The 21,031-nt window shown below is 39.5% G+C and overlaps 1 protein-coding gene across 3 annotated transcripts in view; it reads left to right on the top strand.

Annotated features, from left to right (window-relative positions):
• Positions 1-20,843, top strand: part of fam49a (family with sequence similarity 49 member A) — a 30,411-nt gene extending 9,568 nt beyond the window's left edge. The window contains exons 2-12 of one of the 3 annotated variants that reach the window (XM_046373010.1): positions 7,635-7,690; positions 12,913-12,992; positions 15,154-15,275; positions 15,391-15,496; positions 16,490-16,626; positions 16,777-16,854; positions 17,290-17,406; positions 17,776-17,855; positions 18,190-18,316; positions 18,440-18,510; positions 18,599-20,843. In XM_046373010.1, the coding sequence (XP_046228966.1) occupies positions 12,923-12,992; positions 15,154-15,275; positions 15,391-15,496; positions 16,490-16,626; positions 16,777-16,854; positions 17,290-17,406; positions 17,776-17,855; positions 18,190-18,316; positions 18,440-18,510; positions 18,599-18,662 (972 nt within the window). In that variant the 5' untranslated portion in view covers positions 7,635-7,690; positions 12,913-12,922 and the 3' untranslated portion in view covers positions 18,663-20,843. Of the gene's footprint in view, positions 1-7,634; positions 7,691-12,912; positions 12,993-13,101; positions 13,385-15,153; positions 15,276-15,390; positions 15,497-16,489; positions 16,627-16,776; positions 16,855-17,289; positions 17,407-17,775; positions 17,856-18,189; positions 18,317-18,439; positions 18,511-18,598 lie in introns of those variants that run through there. The other 2 variants (XM_046373011.1, XM_046373013.1) reach the window with 2 other exon arrangements.
• The last annotated feature ends 188 nt before the right edge of the window (positions 20,844-21,031 follow it).

Here is a 21,031-nt window from a genome sequence, read left to right as displayed (position 1 = left end):
GTTCATGACAAATATTATGACTGATGGTGACTGATTTGCTTTCAGGTTCTAACTCTACATAAGCTTTCTCCCTTAGATTTTTTGCTAACTGAAATCCAGACTTCAAAAATAATAATTAACTTTTCTGTTAATTTTCAGTCTAGTTGCTGCCCTTCATTGTCATTACAAGAGCTCTATATGTGATTCTTTGCCAAACTGGCTGGTTGATAAACTCCCAGATGCAGCCAAAAAGCAGAAGCAATTGGCTGATAGTCATTCTCCTCCATCTGGGATTTGCTGTGTTTGAACATCACAACCTTCTTTAAAATGTAGTTTGTTTGTTTGTTTTTTTTTATTGGCAGGACTCTCTTCCTCAGCAACAGAGTGGGTTCTGACCCTGGAAATGTAACATTCCAGACTGAGAAGAGTCTTTTCTGTTTCATTGTGTTCCAGGTTCAACGTTTTATAAGCGTGGCTGTTTGAAATGTGTGTGCCAAGATACAGGAAATAGTTTCTCCTTATTACCTTTTACCTTTTCAAAAGGCTTGTGTTTGGCAGTGTTTCAGCTGAGGATTCATAAATAGTCACCAGAGTGAGAGAAGACAAACTGGAACCAGATTCCTGAAACTGCAGATCAAGTTTAGCCGGCATGGAGTTAATTGAGGAGAGAGAAAAAACGACTGTATTTCCTGTTACATCTAATATTCACATAAGTTTTTGTTTGTTCCTGAATCATAAAGAAACACTTATTTAATGTCTTACACTAGGACCATATAGTAAAAAAATAATGGCGATTCTGAAGCTCGATACTGTATTAGTTAGTTATTAATGAAGGTTATTTTGGACAAAAAAAATTTAACTTGCATGACTTCATGACCCAGCATCTTGACTGTCTCATCTACAGCAGACAGAAATATTTAGTCAAGAGGAATTGTATTGTATACAAGACTAGAAATTATAAAGTCCTAATGTGATTGTGCAGTTAGCCATGAAACTGTGCGGCCCTGCCTGCATGAGAAAAAAGGAACTTAACACAATTGTTGTGTTGTTCAGCTTGCTTTGTGTGTGTGTGTGTGTGTGCTGACAGTGAGTAATCTAACGCATTTCCTGCTCAGCCAAGTAGTTTTTGAATGAAGGGTTTTACCTGCAGTAGTGTGAAATAAAAAAAAAAAATTTCCTGTTTTTCATTTGTTGTTCTTTGAAGGTACTGAAGAGGTACTGAAGAGGTATTGAAGAGTGCTGCACACTGACACATTTGATGTGGGAAAATGAATTCAAAGTGAATGTAGGCACTTGCTGTCTTGCAGTGCTGTCAAATGAATGAATCTCAGAGCTCAGCGATGTGTCTGTTTCACCCCCTCCTAAAACCCCCCAGTCCCAGAGCTCACTGGACAGTTAGGAATCCATTCATCAGCTGTTGCCATGCAGAATGGAAGAAAGATGCTCCAGAGTTGTCACAAACACACACACACACACACATTGATTTACTCATGGGTCTTCCAGCCCATTGAACCTCCATTAAGGGTTCACCCTTGTTTGAACCCTTAGAGGGTGTCTACGGAAAGCCCTGGGCCAGATGTGTCCCCATACCCCCTTCCCTCAGTTCTCACTCCCTCCATCATTTGCTTTTCACAGAAACACACACACATTTAACTACTTGCGTGAAAATAAGAACCAAAGCTTGTGTCACCTGGGACTTCTGGTTACTCCTTTACTCATTCACAGCTTGGTGCACTAACTCCCTTTGCGTGACCTAGAGCTGTGTTGGAAGTGTGTCTTTTTCCAGTGGTGGAAACGATGCTCATTCATGTAAATAATTGATTTACAGGTTCAATTCTGGATGTCTGTGAACATCAACAGCTGTCACGCATCCAGGGTTTGTGCCAGGGTCTTCTTAGGGCTGTATAAAGCAAGATTAATGGGTTAGTGAGGTACATTGAGCCTGAAGCCAGAGTTTTCAGGGTGATGAAGGTGGCTCTTTTTTAGCCTGGCTAGATCGCTGCAGGATCTATGCTGCACACCCAACCTGGTCTGAAGTTATGTTTAGTTTCAGATTGAAATATAAAGGCACAAGTTTAAAGTTTAAGATCTGTTGAAGGTGCAGTTGTCACATTAGAAATACACGGGGCATTAAGATTGCACTTTGTGGTAAAATAATATGTTAGAAATTTACACAATCAGCATTTTCCTGCCAGTGTTCATCTCTTTATTTGCAGCAATGGGGTTAATTTTTGCTGTAATTTTTAATGTATTTTTCATAACTATTTTTCATAACTATTCACTATTCACTATAGTTCCTAAAGCAGAAAAGCTTAAGTTAACAAAGCAAGTTAATGACCGCAATTGTGTCCCCCATTATCTCGATTTGAGGTTTTATCGAACTAGCTCACACAAAAAACAGCCTGGCTATGTTCTGCTTGCTTCATCGTACCCCCCCCCCCCCCATGTTGTTGGAGCTTTGGAGTATGTATTTGAGCAGTGACATCTGATTTGACTTTGAGTAACCATATTTATTTTACCCAAATCACACAAATGAGTGTTTTGAGAAAATGACCACGTCTCAGCCTACACTACATGTGACTTCAGTGAAAACTCGTGTTTTAGAAACGCCAAGTACGGTACTGTAAGTGCATTCAGCTTTATTATAGATGGACCCAGTAACAAGAATTTGGATACTTCATGCTCTGGACTAATAAGTTATGTTCACAACACGAATTTTAGGATTTTATTTTTCTTTACAAATCTGTTCCATGAGATGCAGAAGATTTGATTTTCACTCAAACTATTACAACCCTACTAGTTTTTCATCTAATCAGCTCCCTGTGGAAAGAATCCCTGTAGAGACTGGCGTTTTGTTAAAGAGTAAAATCTTTAAATCTTTATTTCCTCATCTGATAACTGAAATCAGCTAAATATTCAACTATGGAAATAATTTGTCACTGGCTCTTCCAAGACAAACTCCAAACTGCTCTCTTCAACTTTGACTCCCGTTTCCTTTGTTGTCCTCTTGCATGATTACAGAGTGAGACATCTCCTTGAGTGAGACTTGTGTTTCTGCTTAAACAAAAAGGATTTCACAGAGTAACTAAAACATCTATCACTGTAGGAAGCCCTTCCTTAATGTTATCTAGTTGCGGGTGGACCACCGATTCCAAAAAATGTGGTGAGTATGAACATTTACACACAAAAATATGTAAATATGGCGCCCCAGGTTTCGAAGCAGCGGAAATCTGCTTTAAGAGTTGTAAATGGTTGGTGAGGACAGGCTTTAATTTGAAGCAGCAGTGTTGTGTTTGCTGTGAAAAAACTGCATTTCTGAGTAGAGTCGATGAAGGAAAACTTGGTTAGCAATCAGCAATGTTACCGATTGCTGAGTGAGATTAGTGAGCGCTTGGTCAAGACTCAATGAAAAACAAAAGCAGTCATGGCAGTAACGAGTTCAGAAATGATCAGAGTGTACCCATTTAACTGTAAAACCAAAAGGTTTTTTTTTTTTTTTGAAATATGGATCATTTTTATTGTGAAAGCTTACTCGTAGAATTAAGAAAACAGCGGGTCTTGATCCAAAGTGGGTCATGGCCTGTTCTGCCCTCAGGACAAGAAAATGTTTTGACTGATTGTACATGAGAGAGCAAGACGGCAGTATTCATCTCTGCGTGCACTGTAAAAGTCAAGACCCATTGTTCTTTTATTTGGTTGCCTTCTCAAGGAACCATTGTATTTCCAGTCTAGTTTGCTGAGTAGATTTGTGTGGACACTTCTGCTGTCCTTGACCTTGACATATTCACTTTGACTGACTTTGTGTCTCTGTACTCATCACCTTGCCGTCGCTGCAGGCTAAAATACACAGGACATTGTTTCACTGTAGTGAAAACATGCGAAAGCCTTATTCACTCGCCCTGCAGTTAAAGAAAGCGCACAATATTGTGTTTTTGTTGTGAGAGGTGTCTGCAGTTTAAGGCCAGTTTGTAGATTTGTTAAGCACATATTGTTAGATGTTTTCACTCTGTTAGTGATGGTCCAGTTGGAATCGGCATTGCATTACTCACCAGCCAATTTCAGCTTCAAAGGCAGCTGCATAGGTGAGTCATTTCAGGTTGAATGGCTGTTAACATTAAATGCCGGCTTTGACAGATACGTGGCAGTCTTCCTGTTTGTGAGTACTTTTCAATGTAACATCAGCAGGTTACAAGAATTCAACACAATTAACAGCATAAGATGTATCATGTGGGTAGATAGGGCTTTATCTGTAAAACTGTGTTGAACCAATATACATTAGATTGTAATGTGTACTGATTTATTGAGTACTCAGTGGTTTGAGGCTAATGTTGCAAAAGTAAAATAAACACACTGTGAAAGCACAGCTGATATGAGAGCCAGATAAGAGGGACTCGTGAATGTTCACTCTTATGGTCCATTTAACCCAGTGAACTCTTGGATATGCAGACTTTTGTCTTCTTGTGTAAACTTTGGCTGCAGACCAGGACATTCACTGTCACATTAAAGTGGTGTGTGTCTTTCCATGTCATACACGTTAATGCACCTTAAACAGATCGATGTTTCCTGTTAACTTGTGGATCAACTTGTGTCAAAGTCTTTTTCAGTGCTGGCTAGTTTTTGCTGTACTTTATTCATTCCATGTTTTCTTTTAGTCACAGTTCATTCCATTCATTCATGAGAGCCTGGCACAATAGTGATGCTGTCTTTCTTTATATTTTTAGCTCCTTTTCTCATATATATGTTATTTTTTCTGCAAATTCCCTCAGGATTGTCTCTGCTGTTTTCTTGTCATCTTCATCATATGCTTGAGGTCTGCTGCTCTCCCCTTCTCCACCCAGTAGGTTCGGCACTCTCCTCGCCAGGCGTTCAAGCAGAAGTAGCTTTCATCTCACACCTTCCCTTTTTCTAAATAGCAAACCACTGAGGAACAAAGTGTTTATGTGTGTGTCTCCTATGGGGTTTCACTCTGTCATATCCGTGTGCTTCCCCTGTTTTAACAAACGTTTCTGCAGTCCCCATGGTAATGGATAGCTTTTTGACAGAGCCTTGCAAGTATGTTGTGCATCAAAAGACTGTTTTTGAATGTTTTAATGGTTTGTATCTTTGTGTGCTTGTGCGTGTGTGTGTGTGTGTGAGAGAGAGAGAGAGAGAGAGAGAGAGATAGCTTATTTTGGCTGAACGATATGCAAAATGAATCATATTGCAATTATTTTTGACAAATTTTGCAATTGTGATTTGAGTCATGATTTTTGTGGGAATCCATTTCTACTGAGGAAAATTTGCTTCGGCTTTTACCGAAGGAGCTGAAGAATGTGAATTGTATTCCAGGGCAACTCTGTAACGCTACAATGCGTCATTTATGATATGCAAAAAAGATTTTTCAGAGCAAGGTCAAGATCAGGTGATTAATAATGCTTTGTTCAGATGGAGGAAAGATGATGCAGTCAGGTCCTTCAGAGCCTTGTTGCCAAATGAATGAACTAAACAAGTTGAAATGAAAACCTTTGCACACATTCTCTGTCTCACCAACAACCATAAGAGAGGTTACTGCAGTCGTTTTCAATTATGGCAACAGCCAAATGTCTAAAGGAGTCGTGATGTAATGAAAACACTGTTTTTTGTCCCACATTTTCTTTAATGGCACCAGTTCAGATGATGGCCATGTCTGAAGCATTGTAATCCACAACAAGCCACTGTGTATATCATATCAGTCTGGATAGACATGGATGTAAACTGCAGCTCGACCGTTGGCCAGAGGCACACAACCACAAGACAGTAATTGTAATTCACATTATTTTTTTTAAGGTAGTTTCAGTCAGGTTGACAAAACTGATGAAGAGATTACATTTCTTTACTAAAATAGAAAAATAAACTTCAAATGCATTCTTCCTAACAACAGATAGTGAGGATAAACTCATTTTCACTACAGTCATATTATGTTTAATAACTTACATTGAGACATAATGGACCTGTATTTTTATGCCTGTTTTTTTTTTTGTGGGGTCTCTGGAAAATTCCATTCTGCCTCTCAATTGAAGTTTCCTGAAAAACATGTTTATTTTTTAGGAGTCTGCATGCATCTCCCCCCTCTCTGTCTGGCTCCACCACCTGCTGAGATGATTGACAGATTTAGTGACTGAAAGATTACTAACTCATCTGCTTATTGCCTAGATCCATGTGTGGCTAATTTTCTGAAAGGCTGGCTCGTTTGGATAACTAACTGATTAAATGAAGAGCTGAGAGGAAGGTCTGTCTGGCTAGCTAATGGCTGTTTTGTTTTTTTGTTTTTTTTTTTTAATTTGGCAAGATGTCTGCAGGCTGATCTTCTAAATAGACTTCCTGGAATACTGAGTTAATCAAATTCAGTGTAAATGGGTTTAGTTGGTGGTAACACTTGTCCATCTGCCTGGCTGGCAGACAGGAAAACCTGAGAAAATCCAACTATGCGTCCCTGAAAGAGGAAACTGAGAAGTGAAAGAGAGAGAGAAAGCGGGAAGGGAAGAAAAGGGAATTGGAGAAAGTGTATGAAGAAGTTGAAGTGCAGAGAAAGAGGGAAGTTGGCCATGTCATGATTGAAGGTGGTGTGATGATGAAGTGTCTGCTCTCATCAGCGCTCAGTCTGTGCTGTCCACATGGTGTTTTGGCAAGTATATGTGTCTGTATCCATAGACCTAGTGTAATGTTGAGATGAAGTCCAATCATGTGTCAGACCATGGGTTGTCACACTACAATGCCCTTATAAGGAGAGCGTATAGTGTCCCTGTTGGGCCTCCATCCATCCATCCATCCATCCATCCACCCACAACATCCCACATGTTTATCCCTCTTTCTGTTGCCGGGTGCAGGTTTTCCGGTGGAGGGTTGGGGGAGAGGGGGGTGAAGACTATTCTATGTGACAGATGGGACTGTCTCCGTGTCTCAGTCTCAGTCCTCAGGCTCTCACATGATAGTTTGAACTGTTGATGTCACCCAAATAAGAAAAGAGGCTGAAGCTTCAACAGCAATTTTTTTTCTTAAGTGTGTATTTTTGCATCTGAACTAAACATGACAGAATTAGTGTTTCTGTGCACAAAACAATGTTTGTGGAGATGACACACGCAACAAGATGTACACGTATAATGCTGTGTTCATTACAGTTGCATGAGGTGCACTGTTGGCGGTTCAAGAGTTCGAGACTGAGCATCATAAGCATCACTTATATGAATGATGTTAGCTGTTTCTGTGCCAGCTATTTATTTATTTTCTGTTCTCATAATGGATGGAGATGCAGTACAGTGCGTGCCCATGACCATTAGCAATCGCACCTTGTCACAAGACATTTAATACGCCAGTGAACGTGCAGCAGACAGAGCGTTAATCAGCTTTATTTTGGATATAATTGACACAGGTTTAGATTTCACTGTTGAATAATTCAGTGTGTGCTTTGTGATGGAGCAGGCTGTATTCGTTTAATGAATGTGTCGGGAGAAAAGGGGACGTTGGTTTATGTGGAAAGCTGATACCGTACCTGTCCAATGCACATATGTGTGATGTGACACACACTCCCACGCAAACGCACATGCATTTTTAAAGCATGCTGTGCGTTTGTCTTGCCACTCTTGTGCACTCAGTCCAAATCGATTTTAATGCAAATTCCTTCTTTCCCCTGTTTTCAGAGACAAAGAGAAAGCGGATGATATAGACAGCAACCCAGGGTCCTCCACCAGAGAAGGTATGTGACACTCTCTCTCTCACACATACTCACACAAACTCCAAAAAACAAAAAAAAAAAGTTTTTTGGGGGGCTTGTGCAGTCATGTTTGAGTAATAGCAATCTCTAAGCTGCCACTGAGACACATCAGCCCAGCAACAATGCTGTGGTTTAGATAATTACAGTGGGATTAGCCTGCACTTGTTGTGTTAAGTCCAGAACTTTCTCCCTCAAAAGCTACTTCTCCTCGGGGCTGTTAAAGAGCAATACTGAAGTGTCACATGGGATTTCTAAGATATTATTTATCCAAATTATTTATTTCAGATTGAATGAGATTGATTGCACAGTGTAAAAGTAATTTCAAGGCCAACTGCAAGCATTCTCTGTTGATAGGGACACATTTAAAGTTCATTAAAGGAACTCTGTGGAGTTTCCTTTTTAAGAAAACAAAACTTTTGTTTACATTCATGGGGTTTATCACCAAAACTCATAATATGACAGACTGGATTTGTTTTCTAAAGCGGAACGGCATGGTGGTGCAGTGGTTAGCACTGTCGCCTCATAGCAAGAGCATTCCAGGTTCAAATCCCGGTCTGGACCCTTCTATGTGCAGGCACATGTGCCTGCGTGGGTTTTCTCCGGGTTCTCCGGCTTCCTCCCACAATACCAAAAACATGCATTAGGTTAATTGGCTACTCTATATTGTCCCTAGGTGTGAGTGTGAGAGTATGTGGTTGTCTGTCTTTGTGTGGCCCTGCGATTGACTGGCGACCAGTCCAGAGTATACCCCGCCTCTCGCCTGTAGCAGCTGGGATAGGCGATCCTGATGGATAAGCGGCATAGAAAATGGATGGATGGATTTGTGTTCTAAACCACTTAAAATGGTTTTTGATTATATCCGTGTGTGCAGATTTGTCCTCTTTACTGCCTTTGTTTACACATTGCTGCTTTTATTTGTGATACTGAAACCAACTGTTGATGGGTGGAACAGCATGAAACCAAAGGCTGATCGTGAGCTGCATTCGTGGATGTGCTTCATTTTTACAAACAGCAATTTATTCAGAAAAAGATAGCTCAATAACAATACCAACGGGTCACAAACTCCATAGATTATCTTTCCTGAAGGATCCTTTTTCAGGTGTATGATCATTTGGATGCTTCTCTGCCCCTGGTAGATCTGAAAGCGCCAATTGTCAAACTTTATTCCATTTCAAAAGACAAATTGCAAATTTTGTGGTAATGTAGAATGTTAAATTACTTTTACCACACTGTAAATCATTTTGTTAGTTTGCTCAGAGCGTGATTTCTCTCAACAGAGGTTGTTTCAGACAGCAGAGGAGGCACTTCAAACACGACAGTCACTCTGGTGCTTCACATATATAGAGTTGGCTTTAATTATACAGCACAGATAGCTGTGAGACTGCTGCACGGTTCCACACACACACATTGAGGTTAAAGGAGGAGTTGGGGGAGCTACTGTGAGTTTGTGTCACTGAGAACAAGTTGTGGCACTATGTAATTATAATGGAAAGACATGTCATTGATCAGGACTGATCAAGATCTTTGGGGTAATAAAAATAGTTCCTCAGTCACACAAATTTGTGCTGTTGCCTCCAACGTCATTCAGACATCCGGAGGGATTTTATCTTTTTATTTTAACAAATGGATTTGGTCATTTGTGTTCCAGTGAGGCTTTTTTTTCTTCTTGAAATGTACTTTTTTAGAATTTTTTAACCAAACTATAGCTTTACATGGTATTCTATATGTGATATTCCTCTTTAATTTAACCCACGTCAGCTGATGGTAAATAGTGTGGGTGAAGAAAATTTCCACACTTTCAGTCCAGACCATGTAGATGAGTGGTTGTGAAAGAGGAACCGAACAGACAAGAAAATTCCCTCTGTATTTTGTCCTTCCCTGCTTCTTATTAGGACTGAAGGGTAAGGAAGTGTCGTGTAACAGGAAAGTAGTTTGTGGTTCTGTGAAGCACAGTAAATGTAAAAGTTTGCTTTCCAGCGTATATGCATTCATGGTACTGCTAATCACCTTGATGTACATATGATGCTGCAGGTTTACTGCTAACCTGCATTTTATTCAAAGACTGTAGTTTGCAACTCCAACCGTTATGCAACATTAAATTTGCATTACAAAGCTTTTTTGTCTGGTCAGTATTTGAAAGTTGATAATAGCAGTAAATCAAATACCCATCCCATCTCCTGACCAGTGTTTTGATTTGATTCCTTCACAAACTCTTTGATTCTTTCTGAAACACAGCTGTCTAAATATTCGTGAAGTTAGAAAAAGAAAGGAAAGGGGGAAAAACAAGCGCAAAGAAAAAAAAAAATCAGGTTAAATCCAAAATGGATGGACCAAGGACTGTTGCTAATTGTGAGTAGGATATTAAAGATGGACTGAAACATTAGAGTTGAGTCTTTTAACAGCTTGTGAGTGTTCCTGAGCAGAATTTTTTGCATTTCTCAAATTTTGCAAAAAGACATTGTTACTGTCCCAGAAGCATTACCAAGGCTTGGTCTTTATTGTTCACCACAGACCTTTTATCACAACAGACACTTTAACTGCATTTTAAGTAGCTGAGTCAGCCTCAGAACTGTGCACACTCGCATCAGTACTTGATGCAGGAACCTCTGTTACATTGTTAGATAAGCCTGCACTTTTCTTTTCGTCATGCCAAGCTAAAACACGTGCAGCTTAAAAGCATCCCTTCACTGTGTAAAGTCAGTGCAAAAAAAATCGGTTTTGCTACAGTTAGTGAGTAATGTTATAATGGCTCTGAGTATATGTTTTATTTCCAGCGTGTTTGGAGATGTTTGTTTCATTTTCACATTGGCTTCTTGAGAGACCAGAAATAGTGAAAAAAGCTGCTGGAGCTGGTTTGTTTACCTCAGAGGGTAAATAAAGCACATCCTTAGCTGGTTGTAGGATATTATTGGAGGCTTGAATTAGCATTAGTATTTATTGCACCTACTTACATGTCAGATCAAATTGTTTATTTATTCTTTTTTTTTTTTTTTTTAATCTTTGTCTTTTGTTTATACTTTTAAAGGTCTCAGCTATACCAAGCTTTGCTAAACTGTTACACTCCGAGTTATGCAAGTTGCACAGGATGTTGCCTTGTTGTCTTTAATTTTCTTATGTTGCGTCTTGCATTTTGTCAGTGGGAACAAAAAAAAATTGAAACCTGATTTTTGAGTTGTGTACTCTTTGCTAGACGTGGAGACAGGCTGGTCTGAATTGCTCTGTATTATTGCTTTTACACTTGAACAGTAGCCTCAGCGTACCAGAATGCAATGCAGTTACATTTTGAGTGACACTCCCCAGTGTTAACCAGCTAGGTGGCTCATTAGCTATGTTATACATGCACACACATCTACACCTTCCTACCTGTGACTTGTTCTCCCCAGGTTTTTTAAAAGCGATTCTGGTGTTGTGTAGGAAATAACATATTAATGCAATCTTACTGTTTATAGTCTGTGAGAGATTTTCCTTTATGCCTTTGAAGCTTGAAAATTAGATTTTTTTTTCACCTTACAAACTTTTCATAATCAGTGAAAAGCGTGTTAAAGGGATTGTGTTTAGCTTTCTCAAGACCTTTATTGTCACGTGGTCTGTGATCTCTCAGGAAAAGCAATGGTTTGTTGCTGATAAGTCCTTGGAGTGGTGGTTTGTCTGTCGCTTCCACTAGTCAACTGATACCTGAGGGTGGAATAATCTGAGTTTGGCTCCAGATAAATCCAAGCAAGTCTGTTGAAGAACGTGTTGTAGCCGCAGGCCATGGTTCGTCTAGAGAAATAAACTTCTGCAGCACATGTACCAACATGACACCATTACAGTGCAACTTTAATCCCCATTAGTAAAATGTAAATGTAAAACAGCACTGCCCCCTTCTGGTGTGTTATTGTATTTGAACAGCACATTTAATCATGATTGCATGAAATTACTTATCAGGCACATAAAATTTACAATTTCTTCAGAATCAAAGGTGTTCCTGTAGGAAATACTTGCAGACTCTTTATATTCAGAGTTTCACTTCTGTATGAATTTATGAGGAGAGCAAGATGAAGAATGAACACAATGACTGAAAATAGTCAACAGCTTGCTCGAGGCTGTGCAGAGAAATGCAGTGTGATTATCATGCGCACACTGCAGCACAGTGTCTCTTTTGTTGTCACTTCACACTAACTTCTAGAAGTGTAAAAAGTTGGATCTGTGTGAAAAGAGAAAAGACTTCTAAAGTTTCTTCACGCAGTGTGAATCTGTAACATATCTGGCTGTAAAACCCAACTTAAAGTCTGTTCAGAGTGCAGCGTCTTTTTCAATTTCAAATGACCCTCAGATAACAACTTTTGTTTCCCACCCAGCATGAATATAATGTCTGGTTAGATCCTCCAAACTCAACCATTTGCATCCACATGTCATAACTGTGCCGTTTCTCTTTTGCCATAATCATGGCCTCGTGTTTTGCTACTGTAAGTTTAAGCCCTGCTGTGATTACAGAGTTTGTGACCACCCTCCATGCCTGAGGAGGTAGACTTTTCCCTGGAAATTGCTACCTACCCAGCGCCATTCCTTCATAGACTGTAACTGGCATTTAGGGCTACATCGCTGTGTTTGGCCACGTTTAGAAAGCCCTGAAAGCGAAGGGAAGTTGACTCAGAACCTCAGGAGTTTAGTCCAGTGAAGGTGGGAGGGAAATTTAGCCTTCTCAGGCAACTTACTGACAGAAAAACACACACAAAACACATAGAAACTTGTGCACAATGTCAGTTCTACTTGTGTAATGCACATTTTAAATGACAAAGAGCTCAAACAATTCGTCCAGTAAATATTTTTTGAATAGTAAATTCTCTGTGTGAGAGTTTTCTAGTTTTCTTAGTCTTTTGTTAGCGTAAAAAGTGCCTGAAGTGCGTAAAAAGTGCCTAAAGTGAATCTTCACTTTGTGCAACCAGCAGTCCAAAACTCAGACTCTTCATTTGATGTCATAAATAATGATATGCAATAGAAACTCTGCCATTTGAGAATGGAGCAAACAGAACAAACAAACAACCTCTGTTGGATATGAATCATACTCTTATGTTATGTTATTTATGTTATTATGAATGTCTCTGTTAAGCACACTGTTAACTGTCTTATCTAAAAGTATCTTAAATGTATAAGTTATATGTATTCATGTCTTTTTTTTCTTTTTTTAATGTCTGTTTTTCACGACTGTATTTGACCATCAGGTTTGCTGGAATGGGTAACCTGCTAAAAGTCCTAACAAGGGAAATAGAGAACTATCCACACTTTTTCCTGGACTTTGAAAGTAAGTCTGGCCCTGGAGTGGAACAAAGGGAGAAAGGATGGATGGAGAGAGATGTCGGGGAGGGGTGGAGGGTGGAGGGTGGGGTTGAAGGTGTCACCAGCTCAGCTGTTTCCTTTCTGTCAGCAGGTCTCTGCTCCTGATGCCAAAGCCCTGAAGGAGTCTGCTTGTGCTCCTCTTTTTCTCCTTTGCTTTTCCCCTCCTTTTTTCCTTCCACTTGGTCATGACCACGTGCTCTTTCAGCTAACTTACTGAGGACTTTTTAACCATTACACATACTTTTCTTCCTTTCTCTGTCTCTTTTCTCTCTTGCAGAAACCAAATGGGGAATCTGTTAAAAGTGCTCACTTGCACAGAGCTTGAACAGGGGCCAAACTTTTTCCTTGACTTTGAAAGTGAGCACAGCTTATACCTGACCCTCTGCTAGGACCCCTCCTCCCTCTATATCCCTAATTCACTCTCCTTTAACGTGTGTTTTTAGCTGCTCTGACTGGTCAGGGGTCAGCCCATTCAGCTTGTATTGCCAACCTTCCCTCTTTGAGGTTATTTGTGATTAATTTTCAGTATGGTTTTAGAATCCATTCACTCCATGCCAAGCTGAAGAAGAATGGAGCTGACCCTTGACCTCTGCTGTCTGCTTGTACTAACTTGTCTGCATGCTTGTCCCCTGTACGCGCACGTATGATAACACTCATTTGATTCGTGTACCTACGCAGCATAATGTTATTGCACATTACGTTCATGAATATCAGGTGTGTTATGTGAGAGTACCTTGCTTCTCTGCCTGGGTGTTATGTGTAGTTGTTTTTTCATTATATAATCAGCACTACTTCAATAAATGAATGCTGTTAAAATATTAAATCATATACATTATTGCATCCTAATATTCACATAAAATAGACAAAGTGGCTCATTTTTAACAAGAGAAATAAATCGGGCCTTTTTTCTAAAAACCAAACCCACAATACTCCTCCACAGTGGCATTTCAGGCACTCTCACAATGTCGCCAACCTCAGGCTTTATTTACTCAGTGAAGAGGAAATGATGGGAGTGGAAGGGTTCTGAAATGCAAAACAGACCCCAGACGCAGAGTTTTAATGTCACTGATGCTCTATAGTTAGATCTGTTCTCTCTGTGGTCATGATAGCTAAAGACTAAAGATCCTGCAGAAACCTTGGATTATTTACTGAATTTCAGACTTCTTACATGACTGCCACTGTATTAAAATATAACCTGAACTCTGAAGCAAACCAAGCTAATGGCATATGTGTTCTGCAGAACAATTCAACCAATCAATGTCCTTTTTATGTCGTAAAATATCATGAATACTCCGATCCAGAAACCTTTTTTTTTGCACGTGTAATTAACCAGGTACTGTAGCTCCAATGTCTATTGATGAGCACGCTCCAGCATGCTTTGGATTAGACTGCCCTGCAGAAACAGTTTCACTATAGTAACACTTTGTTTTTCAGCTCATACTGTGCACACCTCTATGCTAGTTCTTTTACAGTCAGCCTCCTATGTATTCAGTTGCAAAGGTTAAAATGCCTTGTGGATACTTGATTATGTGTATGGAGCCGTACAGTCTGTAGTAGAGTGCTTTCATTGATTTAAAGACTATTCCAGTGTCATCGGTACTTATCAGCATTTGCGTTTCACATGAAAAGTTGGATGCCCACAGCAGCAAATGTTGGTGGCTGACTGTTGATGAACTTGTATGTGGATGTGCTGTATGTGCTTAAAGGTTTACTGAAGTGAAATAATGCTTTTAGCTGTGAGCCAAACACAGCTCATTGTGCTGAATGTTTTACCTCCTTTAAAAATAAATAATAAAAAAAAAGTTCTTGATACAAACTCTGTGACAAAAACGCTCAGCACACATGCTCCAGTCATTAAAACACTTATATTATTATTTCTTTAATGATTAATCTTTAATATCAAGTTACTGTATAATATAAACTAGAAAATTAAAGGTAAGTGCATAATGAAATCTGCTAAAATTACAAATGACTCGCAAATTTGTTGTTGATGTGTAAAGTTCTGAGATTTGCTTATATTGACATTGACTGCTGCAGTAGTTTAGCTAACTATTGTTCGTGTGTGTGTGTGTGTGTGTGTTTGCGCCTTTTGGATGTATCTCTGTGTGTGCTCACTTGTGTTTTAGATGCACAGCCGACAGAAGGAGAGCGTGAGGTGTGGAACCAGGTGAACTCGGTCCTGCAGGACTCCGAGAGCATCCTGTCTGGCCTGCAGGCGTACAAAGGAGCGGGCCAGGAGATCCGAGACGTAGGCAGCATACGCGTTCATACCGGTGCTTTATGTCCATAATCGTTATGACAATAACCATGGATGTTTTTTCCTAATGAATTCTGCTGTTTTTATTTTCTTCTGCTTTTTCCAGGCGATTCAAAATCCCAATGACTTCATGCAGCAAGAGCGAGCCTGGAACTCCGTCTGCCCGCTTGTCATCAAACTCAAGAAGTTCTACAGTTTCTCTCTCAGGCTAGGTATGGTCACAGTGTGGCAGAAATATTTCATTTCCTTTCTGAATGGGGCGTATCATAGTCGGGTTATATTTACCGTATTTTCTGGACTATAGAACACACCTGAGTATAAGCCGAACACACCAAATTAAATAATAATAATAATATTTGTATATATATAGGCTGCACTTGACTATAAGCCGCAGGTGTCCACATTGCAATATGACATACGTTTTCAAGTCTGGGCCATCTGCTTTTATTACCTCTGAAAGCTTTTGTCGTCTTTTTGCATTGCGTCAGTTCTTCACGCTGCCGTCTCCAACGTCTCACCATTGATTCATTTACGCCAAGCTTACGTGCAGCAGCTCTATTTCCTTCTTGGACAGACGGTTCGATTGTTTTTAACTTAAAAGCTGCATCATATGCATTTCTTCGAGTGTTTTCCATGATGACGGTATGTGCATGGCACGCAAAATGACTGTTAAAAGTTACGCTTAAAATAAGCGTCTTCCTCTTCGCATCACCGGGCCGCTAACCCGTAAAAATCTATGGATTAGCCGCATCGTTGTTTAGGCCGCAGAGTTGAAGACGTGGGAAAAAAGTTGCGAATTATAGTTCAGTAAATACGGTAGTCACTTCCCTGGTTAAATAAAGATAAAGTAGTGACTTATCTTATTGTTGTGGTGCTTACTTTCAGCACTCTGGTTGTCTTTAGAAGAGTCGTTTTTTAAAAATTTCTCAAAACTTTTAATATTTTCATGCAAGGTTATTGTAACTTGGATGATTCATCTTAGAATAGAATATACACAAGTCAAGTGAATGATATACCTTAAGCAAGGTTGCGAGGTTTTAGAAGAGCAAAACTGTTGGAGGATATTTTCAATATAAGAAGCTGTTTTGTGCCAATCATATCATGAATGTCTGGAACTTAGAGAAGTGAACTTAAAGCTAACACACCATGAAGTGTTCAGGTTATCAGCAGTTCACGTCTTGTCTGTCTGTGTGTGCTGTCTGCAGAGGAGGCACTGCAGAGTTTGTTGGAGAGCCTGACATGTCCGCCCTTCACGCCCACTCAGCACCTGGAGAGGGAGCAGGCGCTGGCCAAACAGTTCGCCGAGATCCTCCACTTCACTCTGCGTTTCGATGAGCTGAAGGTCTGCCGTCAACACTGAGCTCTTCAGCACTTGTCCCTCGTTGCTTTACTCAGTGCCGCACGTGGTTCACTGGGATGAAACACGTTTATTCAGAAGTGGTGGCTGAATGTGTTTAATCCGAACTTTCACCGTTGGCTTGTTTCCCTTCAGATGAGAATTCCTGCCATCCAGAATGACTTCAGCTACTACAGAAGAACCATCAGTCGAAACCGGATAAACAACATGAACGTGAGTTGTTCACAAGTCCTCATATTAGTTAAAGCCTACCTTAGCCCCCTCTAGGGTCACAGCCAGGTTTTTTTGTTTTTTTGTGAGGTTCTCAAGTCTATTTATTTACATCTGACAGCAGTCTGTGATATTTCTGTATTTGGCATCTTTCTCTGTCTCAAGGAGGAAACAATCTCATAACAACACATGAAAAGATGGCTTCACTGTTGTTTGATGTGCAGAAATAGGAAGAAATAAGTAATTATATTTGGAGTACTGTAGGATTAAAACTAACACTAGTATTAAAAATAATAGCAAACTATTAAGAACTATGTGAACTGTTGTCCAGCAGTGTATGGATGCTGCCTGGGGGGGATGTAGGTCCATTAGAAAAGTGGGGGGGAGAAAGCCTCCTTTCCTGCTCTTGTTCATCTGTGTTTGTTTCTGCACCTCCAGTTGGACATCGAGAACGAAGTCAACAACGAGATGGCCAACAGGATGTCTCTGTTCTACGCCGAGGCCACACCCATGCTGAAAACACTCAGCAACGCAACCACAAACTTTGTGACGGAGGTGAGGGCGCTTCTGTCACTGCGACAAGCTAACCACACTGTGACTGTTATTGGATGTAATCTTAGCCGATCTGTCCTACTTTAGAATTTAAAGTTGTTGCGCCCTTTGCTGTCACGCTGTGGCTCCTACAAAGCTCTTTCACCTGTGTCACACTCTGCTTATTTTGACAGAGAAAGCTACAAATACAAATTATAAAAATACCCAACGCCTCGTCTGACTGTCAAGATAATTCCCGCTTTTGTTGTAGTTATTCGTGTTTCCTCTTTTGTGTCAGAAAGCACATCATTGTGTTCTTAATTATTAGATGATCAACAATCAAATTAATCAATTCAATGTTTTGTTTTTTTTTTAATTGGTTGTCTTCTGTAGAATAAGACTCTTCCATTGGAGAACACAACAGACTGTCTCAGCACCATGGCCAGTGTTTGTAAAGTCATGCTGGAGACACCGTGAGTCGTGATGCTTTTACCATCACACACAGACACACACACAGATGGTTCTCATCCTGGTAGGTCATACATTCAAAGTAAGGTTTTTGAAGAGGAAAAATAGTGCAGTACTTACTGCTCCTAGGATCTCGCAGCCACACTTCACATCCTGTGGTGGACATTTGTGTTAATGCAGCAAGCCTCTGAGTTATTTTACAATAATGGCTTACTTTGAGCACTACAAGTTGAGTTCTTCAGTTTCAACACTTTGAGACTCAGTAGGCTCAGGTCAGGAAGTTTCTTGAAAACATCGTAGGATTTGCTCCTCTGTAACTTCCTCTCTCTGCGTGTTTAGGGAATATTCGAGTCGTTTCAGCAGCGAGGACACACTCCTGTTTTGCATGAGGGTCATGGTGGGAGTCATCATTCTTTATGACCACGTCCACCCCAACGGCGCCTTCAACAAGTCCTCCAAGATAGACGTGAGACACACAATCACACACACACACATCTGTGCATGGTTTAAGCTGCACAAATAACGTGAGTGGAGCAATTTTGTGATGCAGCTCCCTCATTCAGTAATGTAATTTGTAATTTCTCCTCAGATGAAAGGCTGCATTAAAGTCCTGAAGGACCAACCAGCCGACAACGTAGAAGGCCTCCTGAATGCCCTCAAGTAGGTTACATTTACTCAGCCTCTGGTTGTGAGGGAGTGTTTCTTTGTTGGTTTGCTAACGTACACTTTGATGTTTGTTTCTCCTCAGATTTACCACAAAACACCTGAATGATGAATCCACTCCAAAGAACATCCGGACGATGCTCCAGTAAAGTTTGTTTTGTTTTGTTTTTTTGTTTTTTGGGGGTTTTTTTACATTGATGGATATGAAGAGGATCAATACTCTGACCTCAGATAAGATGTATATGTTTACATTATTTAAAAAGACTCGATGTTAATACTTGTGTATTTGCATAGTCATTCCCTCCAATCTATTGAAACCTGCAGAACATCTACCTTCTTCTTCTACTTTGCAAAAAAAATAATATGAACGCGTCACATGAATTGCCTCTACTGTTAACGGCTGTCAGAGCACAATTGATGGACACCTGTCAGCCTAATGTAACTGAGCTTTGCAAGCAGCACACAAATGAACTTTAAATCAAGGCAACATAAAAATGTCCTTCAGTGAATCTTTTCAATCTTTTATTTGACAATGGAATTAGTTGTACAGGTTTTAGTGAAAAATCAACTTGATTTTTGATGCAAAATAAATCTTTTTTTTTTTTGTTTTAAATTCTGCCACTTGTATCTATCACAGTGACAATTCAACATGCATTAAAACAAGTGAAGTTGTTTCCGTGTTTTCACTCGAGATTTCATGACAGAATACAAAATCAATGTTAAGATGGAGACGAGTGGTGCAATGAAGGGCTAAATATCGAGAGCAGATAAGGGATTGACTCACTTGATGTGTGTATTCCTGAATGCATTCAGGTGTTTTCTGTTGCGTTTCTCTTTTTTCAGACTCCAACCTTGTGCGGCTATTAAAACAAACCCACTGTGAACGTAAAACTTTGCACGTCCAGTGAGATCCACTATGTCAAAGTGTGCTTTGCTTATTGAAAAGGCTGTGATGAAATGAAACACAAAATCAACCCACCAAATGTTTGATTTAATTGTTTTGTGGCGATGCTCTGAATGATAGTTGCGGGTTTTGCCATAAGTGACTTTTTTGTGGTTTTTGTATTTAACAGAAAATGGATTTCTCTAAAAGGAAGACCAAACAATCTTTTTCGTCTAATTCAGAATAAATGAATATCTAAATAAATGAACTGAACATGTTTTTTTTTATGATTTTTTTAAAAAAAAACCTCTTTCTGTAAAGGTTTCCAGTCTTTAAAAAAGGAAACACTGTTTAACCCTCTGGATTTAAACAGATTCACCTTGTCTCATCTGACGAGATCGACTCCATTTTGCAAATATGAATTTTGATAGTGATTGACAAAAGCACATTTGAGTTTCAAACTACACCCAGGATCATTTCAGATGCTCAGCTAACAGTTTTCACACTTCAGATTTTTGCCTGAAGTTTGTCTGCTGACATGAGAGTCATCGTCCCTCGTTCTGCTAACGTAACGCTGTGGATGTTCCTGATAGTTCACTTCCTCAGCGTGCAACAGCCGCTCTTAACAAGCTAACAAAGTCGGACAATCTGATCATCTGTGACTGCTGCGAAGCTATTTTTAGTTAAATTGTGGCTCATTTTTATCAAGGAATTGAGGAGATTTCTTAAATTTTGCCATCTAATCTATTATTATAATAACTGCATGACTTGGCCTCATCACCACTCCTGTCTGTGGTTATCACGGAGAAAGAAAAAAAAAAAGAGACTTAACCTGTGAAACCCATAAAGACAATATTCAGAATCCGAAATACTTTATTGATCCCTAGGGGAAATTGGGTCCAATTCTGTCGAATTACCTTTATTTCATCCATAAGCCATATACTGCATGTAATGAAGCATACACATTAACCCATAAATTAACTTTAAATTAACATCAGGTATTTATCATTAAGTCACTTTTTTTTTGTTTATTTTTTTTTTTTTTATCCTCTTGTATTTGGTAATATATACGTGTGTGAGAGCCATACTTTGAATGCAATGTTTTTTTTATATGCAGTGAGTGAAAACTGTATGTGGACGAGGTGTGTGTATGATGCAGATATTTCATATTTGACTTGAGAGACTTTTTTTTAAAAAGAAAATCCCATCATCCGTCATGATTGATGCACACAAAGCTTCCCTCGTTGCCCAAGATATGCTACTGTGTGTTTTGTTGTTTTGAATGCTGAGGCTAAATCAGTTTGTTCTTTTTGTCTCAAAGTGACAGTTATTGTTTAATGTTTTTGGAGTTCAGCGTCACTGTTTATATAAATTGTTCTGGCTTTGTATTGCATATTGAATGGGATGTGTGGATTGGATAATAAAGGTGGTACATTTCTTAAACAGATGTATACTTTTTTTGGTTTTCTTATTTACAGTGCTACACAGTATGTACAAGCTTCAGCCAAAAGTTAAAGGCACCCTGTGGAGTTTTCTTCAAAACAGAGTGAGTTTATATTGTTTTTAATGTTTATGTTCAGTGTCACTGCCTTTTGCGGGCATTTTGCTATTTCTACTGGCAGGATTGTTTAGGGA

The sequence above is a fragment of the Scatophagus argus genome, chromosome 19 (genome assembly GCF_020382885.2).
Source record: "Scatophagus argus isolate fScaArg1 chromosome 19, fScaArg1.pri, whole genome shotgun sequence".
Classification (NCBI taxonomy): Eukaryota; Metazoa; Chordata; class Actinopteri; family Scatophagidae; genus Scatophagus; species Scatophagus argus.
The sequence above is the reverse complement of the archived record's forward strand: the minus strand, read 5'-3'. Positions and strand labels throughout refer to the sequence as shown.